The following is a 13,885-nucleotide window of genomic DNA, read 5'->3' as shown; positions in this document are numbered from 1 at the left end:
AATGTTTGTATGGCCTCCCTGAAAGATGCTGGGAGTCCCATTTGCATTGGGAGCCCCGAGGAGGGAGAGGACTGGGAAGCATTCAGCGTCTACAGAGCATGGATGGCTGGTGGGCCGAGCTTTAGGGCTCAATCATGGGAGAGGGGGACCTGGTCTGAAACAGTATGGGGAGGGGTTGGAGTTAGACTCCAGGAAAACCTCCAAAAGCCTCCAGACGGTGTGTGGAGGGACGTGATGGCCCCCTTAGAGGGGAAGAGAGGGGGCATTGAGCCTCGCGGCCATCGCTGATCTTTGTCGAAAGGCCCTGGAGGACAGACACCCCAGTAGCTCTAGCCCAGGCTGGCAGAGCCCTGGACACGGTCACTGCTGCTTCAGCCTTACATCCTCATCTGGGCTGCCGGGCTGAGCAGGGCCCCTGGAGCCAGTCCCAATCTGTTTCCTTCTATTCTTCGACAGGAAGCTCCTGGAGAGCCAGCCCCCACCCCCCACCCCGCCCCAGCACTCCCTCTCTTCTCCACTATGGACAGAGCCACCGCGGAGCGGCTGCCTGTCCGCCACAGACCCGGCTGACATGGGCACCGTCGGAGCAACGCCGCTGTGCTGGGCCATCCTTGGCTTCCTCCTACTCCAAGGTAAGAGGCACTTGCCTCTCTGCTTCAGCAGCTCCTCTCCCGCAGCTGGTAGTCCTGGGCGCCTATCCGTCCTTCACCATGGACGAGGCATATGGTCTCCATCCAGGCCCATGCCCAAGGGAAATTCCAGAGCCTTCTCATGAAGGGACCCAGTTGAATTGGGGGTGAGGGGGTCATTACTGAGCGAAGGTAAAGTCGAGATGTGGTTAAACCCTTTTGTGGGAAAATTGCCAGGGTGAACCGCGGTCCCCACAGAGGCTGGCCTCCTGAAATGTGGGGAAGTGACTCTCTTGGCATGAGACTGAGGCCAGAAAGCTCCTTCCAGGGTGTTCTAGCACAAAATTGTCTGCACCTTGGGCTTTACAGGTGATCCTTATTCTTCTTTCACATGAGGAGTAACAACTTGGGAATTCCAAATGTTGACTTGAAGCTCCAATCACGGCCAGAGGGACTCAGGTTAGATACAAAGAACTGTTTATCAGAGAGGATGTACACAGCACCCTTGCCCGGTGGGGGGCTGGGTGAGAAGACACCCAGAGGAGATGACTGGAAATGACACCTCTGAGACTGGACTCTGCTAGCTGATGAGGTGTGAAGCCGCTCAGAAGGGGTCCTCTAATTAGGGAGCAGTTGCTGGGAACCATGAGAAATCCAGGAGATTCTGACTCACAGGGCAGCAACTTCCCTTTGGTCATCCCTTCCCCACCCCCACCTCACTCTCCAGCAGTCCTCTGTTGGAGACTTATGAGCCTGCCCTCATGGCAGCAGCAAAGAGTGCAAAATGCTTGGACGGGGAGAGAGGGTGGCTCTCCCCTGGTGTGTGTGGGGGGGAGGGGGCTAGACTCTTGTAGAAACCACAGGAATGGCAGAGGAGATTAAAAGGCGAGACTCGTGAGAGGGCACTGTCCAGGCAAGCAGCAGGGCTTGAAATGCCCTGGGTAAACTCTGCATAAGCCAAGCTCATCCCTTGCCCTGCGAATTTCCTCATCTATCATCGCAAAATCTCAGCACACTTACTATCCTCCTTGAGGAACCCTTTTGAGGCTAATCAGGCCCACAAGGAGACTTGACTTGGATACACAGAAACTTGGAGGATTGGAGAGAATGGCGCAAAAATAAAAATGTCTAGCATATATTGAGCGTGGACTGTCTGTCAGGCACGGGGTTAAGCGCTTTATATGAATTTTCTTATCCACACAAGCACTTATGAGGTATGAAAGCCATTTGCATTTTATTTTATTATTATTTTTTTTAAGATTTTATTTATTTATTTGAGAGAGAGTGAGAGACAGAGAGCATGAGAGGGAAGAGGGTCAAAGGGAGAAGCAGACCCCCCTGCTGAGCAGGGAGCCCGATGCGGAACTCGATCCCAGGACTCGATCCCGGGACTCCAGGATCATGACCTGAGCCGAAGGCAGTCGCTCAACCAACTGAGCCACCCAGGCGCCTGTCATTTGCATTTTAAAGAAGGGGCCCAGGTCAGAGAGAAAGTGGTCGAGTCTGGACTTAAACTCACACCTGTCAGACTCCAAAATCTGTGATTTTTTTAACTACTAAGTTATGCTACTGAGGAAAATAGGGGACGGGGGTGGTGGTGAGGGAGAAAGGAGAAGCTGGAAGGTCATGAAGCAGGTAGGGATTAGGGAGGAGAGGCAGGAAAATCAGAATCTCTGTGGCCGGGGTTGTGGGGTTCTTGGGCTGTCTGCAAGCCCAGTGGTCAGAGATACCCTGGCCTGCAGAAACAGATGTTCCTGAAATCTCTCCCCTACTCACAGAGGAATCCACTGGTGACAGAAAGTTCTGGTAGGGGGACAGGGCCAGAAGACAGAGAACAGGGTACTGGCACTTGGAGCCCGTGACTTTGGAACTCCTTCCGAGACCCTAATTTTGTTTCCACATCTGCAGGAAGGCAGTACACTGTGGCTACTCGCTAAAAGCTAACGTTACAACCTGATAGAGCGCAGACGGTACCTAGGACACGCTTGATCAGTAACAGCCGGGTGTTTTCAGGCTGTGCCTTGAAAGGTGTTCTTCCAGGGTCATTTACAACTGGGCAGAGTTCTCTCTAGCCTCGGGCACCTACAAGTGTTAATCCCCCTCTGATGTCCCCACCCAAACCCGGGGTGGGGCTACCAGAGACTGGTGACCTGGAAAAACACAGCCAGGGTTTGGGCAAGCTTGGGTTTGGAAACCATTAAACCCACACCATCCAAAGTGATAGCCCCATGGAGGAAGGCAGTGGCTAAGGAAAATAAACAGAGTGGCAGGCTGCCGCAGGCTGGGAAGGCCCTGGCTGCGGCCACCTCGGCTCACCCAGGCCCAGGCTTGGGACTTCCCTGTGGACGGGGGCCTGGGAGGCCGAAGGCCAGGCCAGAGGCTGCGGTCCCAGCCGTGGCAGAGTGACGGGAACCCAGCTGGGCGGCTCCACTTCCCCGCGTTGTTTTCCTTTCACATTGTTCACAGGTTTCAAGAATGATTTCATTGTGGAAAATGAGCAAACATAACCTGACCTTTCAGGTCCCACACACACAGGGGACACACAGAGGGGCACACAAGCACACGTACACATCGACCCCGAGGTCCACAGGCGTACACGTGTCCATACAAAAAAGCCAATGAGGGCTTCTGACTGGGGCCTCCTGGTAACTGGCTCCTCCCTGGGTTTGGCTAACAACGGGCCATTTCTGAAGTAGCCTCTGCCTATGAAAGTAAAATTGGCCACATGTTCTAGAGCTTTCCTGCCCCCCTACATATACCTCAGAACTCGCTTCTTGTGTGCACCCCTCCTTCTAGCTGGGGGGTGGGGCGGGCAGAGAGACAGCCCAGATACCAACCCCAATCCCTAACCTCATTTTATTCACCACATCTTTCCATCCCTTTCCCTTGGGGGCAGGACCAAGATGACAATATTCACAGGGAGAAATGGATGGCTCAATGGTAGGGTAGCAAGAACCTGAAGTCCTAGGTCCTTATCTAGATGTCACAGGTCACTGGCCCTCTGTCCTTGGACAAATCACTAGTTTGAAATAACCTTCCCCTGACCTCCTATCAGCTTGGCATAAAACCCACGTGGGATTAAAGAGACCGGAAAGGACTCTGGGACACTGAACCATGAGGTGGTGGTGATGGTGCTATTGAGTGGTGGGTGGTTTCAGAGGAAGCTAGCCCTGTGAGCCAGAGCCACGTCCTGCAGCCCTCTGCCAAGTGTGTCTGCCTTCCAGCATGGAGGGCTTGGAAAGCCTGGGTTCTTCTGTGGGCTCTGTGCTGGGCAAGAGACTCACCAAGTGAGTCAAAGTCTTCTGCTCTCTCTTGCAGGCCACCACTCCCAGCCCACGACAATGCAGACATCTCGCCCTCAGGGTAAGACCAAACGCACGGGGCCTACTCTGGCATTTAGGCCTGGCAGCTTAGGAAGGGCAAGAGGAGCACAGAGCTCAGGTCACGGGGGCCAGGGCCAGAGATCTCAGGACATCGAAGGCTGAGTCCAGCTTGACCCAGGCTAATGAGCCTCAGAAGATGACAGAGATAAATGGCTGGCGGGGGCGGGGGGGGGGGGGCAGGGAGAAAGACTAGAAAACTCAGGCTACAGGGAAGAAGAGAGGGAGACAGAACTATATGTAGCAGTGACCGTCAGCCTCAGATGATTTATTTCAGGAGCCTTCAGCCATCAAAGTCTAACCACAAAGCTACTTTCTTCCAACATAGGTGAGTGAGTGTGGCTGCGGAGGGGCAGGTCTCTGTCCCTGCCCGGCCCCCTGCCCAGCCCTTCAGATCTGCTTGGAGCCCAAGGGTTCTCAGGTGGGCAAGGGACTGTGGTGTCACCCAGCCTGCCCCCTCCAACCTCCCCTTGCCTCTGTCCTTGCAGGAGACAGCCCTTCCTCAGAGCCCAGCAGCCCAAGCCCTCTGGCCAGCACTGGGACCCCAGGTACTCTGCTGCTCAGATCCAGATGCCCCCTGGGGAGGGCCCAGTGAGGAAGCAGACACAGTTGCTGCCCTACAGGAGAATACAGACTAGTGGGGGAACAGACAAGTAAACAGGACCGTATGTTGCCAACTACAAAGCAGGGGGAAAGGGCTGTGATGAGCATAAGCAGAAAGGGCTGCAAGGGCCAAGACAGACACAGACGTAGGCCGCTTCAGACTCAGGAGCCTGGGAAGACATGCTAGAGTGAGTGACCTCGGAAGCTGAGGCCCAAGAGGGAGTTAACCAGATGAGGAGTGTGGGGTGGAGGGTGGTAGGGTATATTCCAGGCAGAGGCCTTTATAGATAAAGGCCCAAAGTTAGAAGAGAGGATGGCTCCTTCTGGAACTGAAAGCAGTAAAGAAAAGGAAGATTTTGGACTAAAGAGGCCCCCTCGTACAGGCTGGCTGAGGCCCTGAGCAGGCCTACCCATGCTTCCTAATCCACAGCAGCTCCAGAGAAGGCCTCACAGGTCCTCATGGTAGCCAGGAAACCCGTGACACCGAGCACCAGTACTGTGGATGGTCACTCCCAGTCCCCGCTGGGCCTGACTCAGTCCCAGACACAGAAGTACACAGCAGGACTTGGTGAGTACCTGGGGCTGAGGGTCAAGAGCATGGGGTCATGTCTGGTTGGGGTCCTTCTCCACCTCCTCAGAAGACCCAGGATCTGCCCCACAAGGAGGCCTCACAGGGCCAGGATCCACATCAGTGGCAGCCTGATTTGGGGATGAGAGAGGTTTGGTGGGAGGTAGAGACACAGCCTTGGGCCTGGTCACAATGAAGGCAAAAGGAGCCTGGATGGACTCGGGACTGATAAAGGCATGGAGGGGAAAGGGAGAGGTAGAACCCAAAATGATGGCAAGGGAGGCAAAAGGCATTTGGCTAGGGCCACACACTCTTTGGGGCAGGTTGACCTTCACACGCCAATGTGGGGCAAGAGCTGGGAGGGGGTAGACCTGCTGGTTCATGGCATATAGGCCCAGCACAGCAGCCTGACCGTTTCTCTCATCCTACCCCTTGGCTCTGAAAATTCTTTATACTCACAGACTTACTTGGCAGTGCAGGGATGGATAAGGAAACGGACAGCGATCAGACCTGCAGTACAATGAGTGGAGGAGGGGGTGCCTGGCTGGCTCAGTCGCTGGAGCTGTGACCCTTGATCTCAGGGTTACAAGTTCAAGCCCCATGTTGGGTGTAAAGATTACTTAAAAATAAAAGCTTAAAAAAAAAAAAGAGTTGAAGAGGGGAAGAGATGGGTGATAGCACTACTTTTTAAGAGGGCCAGAAACTTGTGTCCCTTAACTGGCAGCCTGCCTCATTAAATCGGTGCCTGGGGATAAACATCCAGTGAGCTTTTTTCCACCCACTTCAACCTTTGGCAAAACACAGATTGCTCTACATTGCCCAGCCTGGCTCCCTATCTCTGGAGCATAAATGGGCCCCAAGGGGATGGTGGGAAGAGATTAACGGTGGGGGGGGGGCCATCTTGAATTTTTGGAGTCCCCTGGAGCTAGTAACATGAGCAACCAGCAGTGCCATTCACCTGATCCCACATTACCCAGTTCCGACCTCCATCCTCATGAGATCTGGTCTGAGTGGCAAGGAGGAAGTCTTTTTTGTAGGGCATGAGCTCCTTCTGAGTTCTTTACCTGGGGAAGTGGGAGGGGAGCTAGCTTTCTCTCTCTCTGGTGGGCCATCCCAGTCCCGTCACTGATGCACCCATCCCCACTCCATTTCAGACACTTCTCAAAATATTACTCCCATATCAACCACCATGAGTCTGAGGACAAGAGAAGACTCTTCCATCCTGCCCAGCCCCACATCAGAGACGGTGCTCACTGTGGCTGCATTTGGTAAGAGGGAGAAGGTGGGAAGAGTGGCAGAACCAAGAACTAACTTGGACTCTGGATCTGGAAACACAAGTTTAAATCCCACCTATTTGTTCTAGGAGGGCTTGGCTGATGAAGAAGGCCCTGGTAGGAAGGAGCCTCAACTGGCCCTCCAGTCAGCTCTTCTGGGCTCTGCTGGGTTCCATGTTCTTATGGGTGGGTGAGGCAGGGCTGTGGAGCTCGCTCTGGGCAGGGGTAGTGGGCTGAGAGCTCATTCATTCAGCAGAGAAGGGGAATTCACTTTGCTCTCAGAGCCTATCTACACAGCACTTAGCTGGGAGGGGAATTTGGACTCCTGTTGCCCCCTTTTGACCCTCCTTTGCCTCACCTTTACCCTGTCCTTTTCCCTGTTCAGGTGTTATCAGCTTCATTGTCATCCTGGTGGTTGTGGTGATCGTCCTAGTCAGTGTGGTCAGTCTAAGGTTTAAGTGTCGGAAGAACAAAGAGTCTGAAGGTACATGCCCTGCCACTCAGGGCCCCCCTTTGCCCCTCTTTGCTAAGAGACCAAGAGCTACATTTGGAGTTTAGGAAAAGAATGGCACATAAGCACCACTGATGAGACAGAAGGGCAGTCCACTTGGGTGGGCTTCTGAGTTATAGCATGTGACCCCCAATTTGTGCCTTTGAATATTTTACAGATCCCCAGAAACCTGGGAGTCCGGGGCTATCTGAAAGGTAAGATTGTCAGAGGTGTAAGGGAGGAATCATCTGTCTGACCTCTCAGTCCCCCACTCCAAGAGAGAACTGATACTTCCTGGAGCGCCTGTGTGATTCAGTCAGTTGGGCATCCAGCTCTTAGTTTCAGCTCAGGTCATGGTCTCAGGGTCGTGAGATCAAACCCTGTGTCAGGCTCTGCATTCAGTGAGGAGTCTGCTTGAGATTCTCTCCCTCTCCCTCTACCCCTCCCCCTGCTCTCTCTCTAACATAAATAAATAAAATCTTAAAAAAAAAAAAAGAACTGATACTTCCAACCTTCTGCACATATGCTCCCACAAGCATGCATGGAATCTTGACAGCCACCACTGAGGCCAGGACTAGGGATGGGCAGGACAGGGGCGACCCTAAAATGAAACAATCGGGAGACAGGAGATGAACTGGAACTCTTCAGCCTGTGGGCTAAGCCTCTATAACTCCCTCATGAAAAATGTAGGAATTCAGATTCTAATATACCCCGCTTTTAAAAAAAATGTTATTGATTTATTTTAGAGAAAGAGAGAGAGGAGGGGAGAGGGGCAGAGGAAGAGGGAGAGAGAAACTTAAGCAGACTCCACACTGAGCTCAGAGCCCGACGCAGGGCTGGATCTCATGACCCTGAGATCACAACCTGAGCTGAAACCAAGAGTCAGACGCTTAACCAACTGAGCCACCCAGGCGCCCCTCTAATATACCCTTTAAATAAGAAAATATTTAAGGAACATCTTGTATGTGCCAGGCACTATGGCAGGTATTTTATAATATTATCTCAAATCCTTACAGCAATTCCTCAAGACAGATACACTGCATTCTGTACATTTGAACAAATTGAGACTTGGAGAGGTTGTAACTTGGTCAAGATCACGCAAGTAGCAAGTAGAAAAACTAAGATTTATATACAAGTTTTTTAGGCTTCCAAGCACACTCCCATTTCATTAGGGTCCACCACCAAAATACAGGTTTATCGAAACATAGGTGGAAGTTCCAGCACTTAACCCCACAGCTGCCTGACCACCCCATTGCCCTCCTTCTCCTCCCTTTTACAACCCATGTTCCTTTCTTACCCCCAGCTGCTCTACAGCCAATGGAGAGAAAGACAGCATCACCCTGATCTCCATGAAGAATATCAACATGAATAACAGCAAAGGATGCCCCACAGCAGAAAAGGTACATTTTTCCTGGTTCCTTCCTCCTTTCTCTCTCCTTTTCTTACCTTCAGGTTCTAGTTCCTTAACCAGAAAGGAGATACTTTCAGAGATGCAGGCTCTGCTCTCCTCTTCCCTAATCCGCCACTCCTGAGAAGTTCACCCCTTTTCATGATGTATTTATTTTGCAGGTTCTTTAGAAGCAATGTTGGGTCCCCATGGGTCAAAGGATGACGCAGCTGCCCTGTGTCTGTAAAGAGGAAGGCGATGGAAGTGGTAGAGGCACGAACCACATATAAATTATTTTATTATTTCACACTTACTCCAAGATCTAAAAGGACACTGGCATTCCTCCAGATCTAGGAGCAAGCTGCCAGTATGAGAGACTCTTTCCCATATGGGCAGCCACTCTGGAAACACAGCCTGCTCCTCCCACCTGCTCACCGTCACAGGAAGGGGGAGTCTGGAGAGCAAGAGCAAGGAAAATGACAAAGTGGAGTGGCCTTTGCTACTTTGCATTAAAATTATTTTCTGGCCGACGGTCTAATTTCTTTTAAGGTCTGTGCTCTCGTGCGTGTTTGTTAACGGTGCTCTAGCAGCTGCGGGGTCTCCTTTCCTGGGCAAGGTATGGATCCAAGTTTCTGCCCCTGTGGGGAGCTCTCCGAGCAACCTGCGAGGTAGACTGAACATTTTGTCAGGTCTGCCTCAGTTCCCCCGGATTATTAAGGAGGAATGAGGTCCTGAGGGACTAATCGCTTCAAGAGAGGAGAGAGAAAGGGAGCTGGAAAGAGTGACCATTCGTCACCAGTAAAGACATGTTGAACCTGGAGAGTGAGAACATGAGAGGCACAGCGCATTCTGACTAGGGAAGTCCAGCAGGGAGAGCTGAGTAATATGAGGGCAGATGTCCTCTGCCTGCCTCAGGGTAGACATGCCTCGCTTTGGTCCTAGCTATTGGAATAACACCGGGGAGGTCTGGAACAGGGGTAGGTCTGTGACTTCATAAGCCAAAACCCACCCCCTTTACCCCATACAGCTGTAATCTTTGTGTCCTAGAAAGAGAATAAAGGGTGACAAACACTCTTAAGTCTTTTAAAGGGAAGGAGGAAAAGCAGTTACTCATTTTCTTTTCTTTTTTTTTTTTTTTAAGATTTTATTTATTTATTTGACAGAGAAAGACACAACGAGAGAGGGAACACAAACGGGGAGTGGGAGAGGGAGAAGCAGACTCCCTGCCAAGCAGGGAGCCCGAAGTTACTCATTTTCTTAGAAATCTCCACCATGACACTGGTTTGGAAATGAATCTTGGTTGGGGAAAATTCAGTGGAAGAGTCACCTGTGTGTGTCTGCACAGAGGGGTTAACTTTATAAGTATCTGCTAGTTGGCAGTTCAGATTACAAGGAGCTTACACATTCGGAACAACGGGCAACAATATGCTATTTGCTTCTGGATTTAGACTCTGCGAGGTGATCTGAGAGAGAAAGCCTGGAACAATTTCTTTGCAACTATTCAAGCGGACTGAAGAAACCTATTGGATTCTAAAATCTTCTAGGACAAGGCTTGAAATCTAGTCACCTCTGTAGCTCCTATTTGGTACACGGTGCCCAGCACATCGAAGGTCATAAAAACTGGCTCTTGACGGCAGGAATTGTCATCACAGGCTGAGCTGTGCAGCTGGGCAAAATCACTCCCCAGCTCCCAGCCTGTTTTCTTACTTTTAAAGCAAGGTGGCTGGACTATTTGGTCTTCACTATCTTTTCTGGTTCTTATATTCTACAGTTCTATAAACTCTAGATGTAAGAAAAAATGAACACAATCTTTTGAGTAGAGATCACCCTGGGTGGAAGCCAGAGACAAGTCTTAGGTGAGTCTGGGCAAGTCTTCTACATTCTCTGGACTTAAGATTTCCCTGTGTCTTGGGGCACCTGGGTGGCTCAGTCGTTAAGTGTCTGCCTTCGGCTCAGGTCATGATCCCAGTGTCCTGGGATCGAGCCCCACATCGGGCTCCCTGCTCCGCGGGAAGCCTGCTTCTCCCTCCCCCACTCCCCCTGCTTGTGTTCCCACTCTTGCTGTCTCTCTCTCTGTCATCTTTAAAAAAAAAAAAAAAAAAAGATTTCCCTGTGTCTTGAGGGAAGAATGATTCCTAACTGGCCTTTGATAGCTACTTGGTAGGTAAAATGGAATAGTAAATGTGGAGACATGTGGGAAGCAGAAGTACTAGTTGGCAATTGCAGCAGACAATGTGGAGTATCACCACCCAGGTCTCACTTCAAGGTCAACGCGCTGTTTCCCCAGCTGTTAGGAGTGTTGGCTGCTCAAAATTAAAAAAAAAAAGGAGCATTGGCTGCTGAGGGCTCATAGCTGGCTGATGACTGGTTGATAGGGGTGGGATAAAGACCTAGACCTCTTGCCTCAATTTCCCCCTCTGTCCAATCCGGCTTCCCTTACTCCTCACAGCTCTTGTTCCCAGGAGCACTCACCAATAAACCCTCAGCATGCAAATCTCAGAGTCTCAGAGTCTATTTCCAACCTATGACAGCAATACTACAGCATTTTAAAAAATACTACAGCATTTTAAAAAATAATTTATTTGGGGAGAGGGGCAGAGGGAGAGGGAAAAGCAGGCTCCCTGCTGAGCAGGGAGCTCAATCCCAGGACCCTGGGATCATGACCTGAGCCAAAGGCAAATGCTTAACCAACTGAGTCACCCAGGTGCCCCTAAAATATGACAGCATTTTTAAAAATAACTCAGAGATATTTATTTAAGCCACACTGCAAAAAGCACGACTTCCTAGCCAGTTCCAGCACACACACAAAAAATCCATCATTGTGATAGAACTCTCCAGGTGACATAACAATGTCTAGAAGTACTAGATTCTGTTTGAATTGTTGTTGTTATTCTGGCTGCCATGGGCACTTCATTCAGCTGCTTATCATACTGGACAAATTAGGTCAAGAACATGAGGTTCACTCTAGGTAACTCAGTTGATGTCTCCATTCTAAGACAAACTTCCCCCTGACTCTGGACAATGTCCTGCAGATATGAGCTGTTAGTCATAAGGTATTTATATGCGGGGGAAAGGGTGTGAACTGGTATGAATATGAGATTGGATGGCTTTTACCCAGAAACCGACATTGCAGTTCTTCATTAGCCAGGTTGCTTTTCCTGTTGCTAAATAGCTTTCCTTTGAGAAGGGGGCAAGGATGAATTCACTTAATTCTCTAGCAAACTGCTTTAGAAGGAGTTCTGCTAGAGGATCCTACTATATATGCAAATACAAGAACCCACCTCTGATAGGAAATCTGAGTGCAGCCTTCTGCAGCCCCTGCAACTTCCCTGAGACAGTATCTCTTCCTTGATGTCTAGACAACAGGATGGTGGCCATTTACAAGACAGCTTCCTCCCTATTCTAACACAGGACTAGATGGCCCCAAAGCAGGAACAGGTGGTGGGGTGGGGTGGTTACTGTAAAGGGTCCTTCTTTTGCTTCTTTCCCCATCTTATAGGAGGGCAACCAACAAACCAGCTCAGGCACACAGGCCCAGTTGGACAGAGGGAACATTTACTCAGTATCTTTCTTCCAGGGATAAATGGGGCAGTATCTCAATCATATAGGGCACAAGGCAAACCTCAGTATCACCAGAAAGAATTCACTACAGTTCAACAAATATTTCTAAAAGTAGAGAAAACTGATAGAAATCAGAGGCCAGCTCTCAATAAAATGGTTTAGCAGATGAAGGATCATTGCAGGCCCCTTGGCCTAGTACATGCATATAATTTCCTAAAGCCAGGCTAGTACTAATCAATTCAATTTGAATCTGTTGGACAACATCGTGTGGCTCTGCTCAGCGGTCTCCTTCTGGATTTGTGGACATCCTTTATCACCTCTTTGAACTTCTTTCTATACCTACGTCCTTCTCCTTGAGAACCACCTCAGAGTTCCCAAATTCTCTTCCCTTATTTCCTTCCCAGTTGCTTCCTCACTACTCCTGCTGGTTACTTTCCCCGGGCACCTCCATCCTGAACCTTCTGAGCCCAAAGCTTCCTCTTTTAACAAACACAGAGACTGAATTTGATAGTGGGAATTGTTTTGTTGAGTGGTTGGTGTGCTTAAGCCAAAACTGGCACAGAAGTGTTCTAAATGTTGAGGTTTGGAGTTCTAAGTTAGTCTTAGTGCTACAGTCATAGAAACATTCATCTAGTAGTGTTAATTCAGGTGTAAATGAGCTAAAGGGTATGTTTGCTGGCAATATCTGACAAGGTTACCATGCTAATTCATTTTTTACTGATTTAGGACTAAATGAGTCTTGTAGAAAAAAAGTGGGGAGTGAGGTTTCAGAGGATGATGGAAAAGGTTTGTTGAGGTACCAGACATTTCCAAAAGGCTGCAACTTCCCAAATCTTGTTCAGCATTCTTGAACCTGGACTCTACTCCTAAGTAGCCCCATAATTCACAGTACCCCTTCTCAATCCAATTACTCCCCACAGTGCTCTAGCACCCCCACTATCAATCAGATACCTCTCACTTCATAGCACTCTGACATTTCTGAGTACCTCCAGACCTTAGCCCTGTGCCCCTAGACTCTTAAGGCATACCCCACCTTCCCCTGTCCATATTTTAGAGCAGTCTAGTTTCTCAAAACCAAATAAATTTCCTTCTTAAGTTTAATCACCTAATGTATATCCCTGATCAGGGCCCTTGTCTGCAAAGCACAAGTGGCTTCCTTAGCATACTGATGCTCACATATCCTACAGCCTCCACTAACTGCAGGGAAGGAATAAGAACTGCATACAACTGGAGGAGTTTACCCTATCAGTTTGTGTCTCCAGCTGATCATCTCCCAGTCCCCAAATGCCTAAGTAGCTGCTGCTTGGTATCATAGTTGGCATACTGATGTGTTCTTCCTGGGTAAGATCTCAATGAATTCTAAGTAATTTTTTGTTTTGGAAGGAATTGATCATTTTTCACTTTTGAAACCTGATCTTTGGCCATCCCAATTCACCCACAGGCACGAGTCAGTAAGGCACTATGAGAATTGCTTTTATTCTTTGCTAGGCCCCATGCAGACCTGAGTGGGAAAACGCAGGAATATTTTACTTTCCTTTTACTAATTCCGTAGGGCCTTCAGAAAACAAGCAAATGGGCCACGGAAACGAGTGGGGTGGAACAGAAGAGAAAAGTCTCAGAGGTGCCCTGGAGTAGGATGGGATGGATGAAGGATAAGGAACAGCAAAGACAGGGGCTTTAATGCTGGCTCCAACACCTGCCCCCTTCTTCTTTCTCTACCCCTAGACTCCAGAGGTCCCTCGAATGATGCTGTGCCAAAGCAAACGCACGAAGAGGGGCATACCTAGACTGCCCTCTACATAAATCTACCTCACTTTTCTGTTTTCTTGGTTCTTAAAATCTCAGGATTGGGTTCACATCCCCAAAACCCGTCTCTCAATCTCCAGGACCAAACATACACTTTGCACAGAACGGGCATTAGCATATATATTTTTTTTTTTAAAGATTTTTTATTTATTTATTTGACAGAGACAGAGACAGCGAGAGCAGGAAC

At 49.6% G+C, this 13,885-nt stretch overlaps 1 protein-coding gene across 2 annotated transcripts; it reads left to right on the top strand.

The window, feature by feature from the left end:
- Positions 1-505: 505 nt before the first annotated feature.
- ECSCR (endothelial cell surface expressed chemotaxis and apoptosis regulator) lies at positions 506-10,187 on the top strand. Of its 2 annotated transcripts, XM_044916858.1 has the most exons (10): positions 506-632; positions 3,948-3,992; positions 4,287-4,337; positions 4,498-4,557; positions 5,043-5,180; positions 6,335-6,448; positions 6,840-6,938; positions 7,123-7,159; positions 8,248-8,344; positions 8,514-8,879. In XM_044916858.1, exons 1-10 carry the CDS (start codon positions 572-574, stop codon positions 8,520-8,522), a joined length of 711 nt encoding a protein of 236 aa, XP_044772793.1. In that variant the 5' UTR covers positions 506-571; the 3' UTR covers positions 8,523-8,879. The 2 variants fall into 2 exon arrangements, with proteins under 2 accessions (XP_044772793.1, XP_021557628.1); XM_021701953.1 differs by lacking the exons at positions 4,287-4,337; positions 8,514-8,879 and adding an exon at positions 10,103-10,187 and having other exon boundaries at positions 510-632.
- The last annotated feature ends 3,698 nt before the right edge of the window (positions 10,188-13,885 follow it).

This window comes from Neomonachus schauinslandi, chromosome 7, assembly GCF_002201575.2.
Source record: "Neomonachus schauinslandi chromosome 7, ASM220157v2, whole genome shotgun sequence".
In the NCBI taxonomy this organism is placed as follows: Eukaryota; Metazoa; Chordata; class Mammalia; order Carnivora; family Phocidae; genus Neomonachus; species Neomonachus schauinslandi.
Note: the sequence above shows the minus strand (reverse complement) of the source record. Positions and strands in the feature narration are given on the sequence as shown.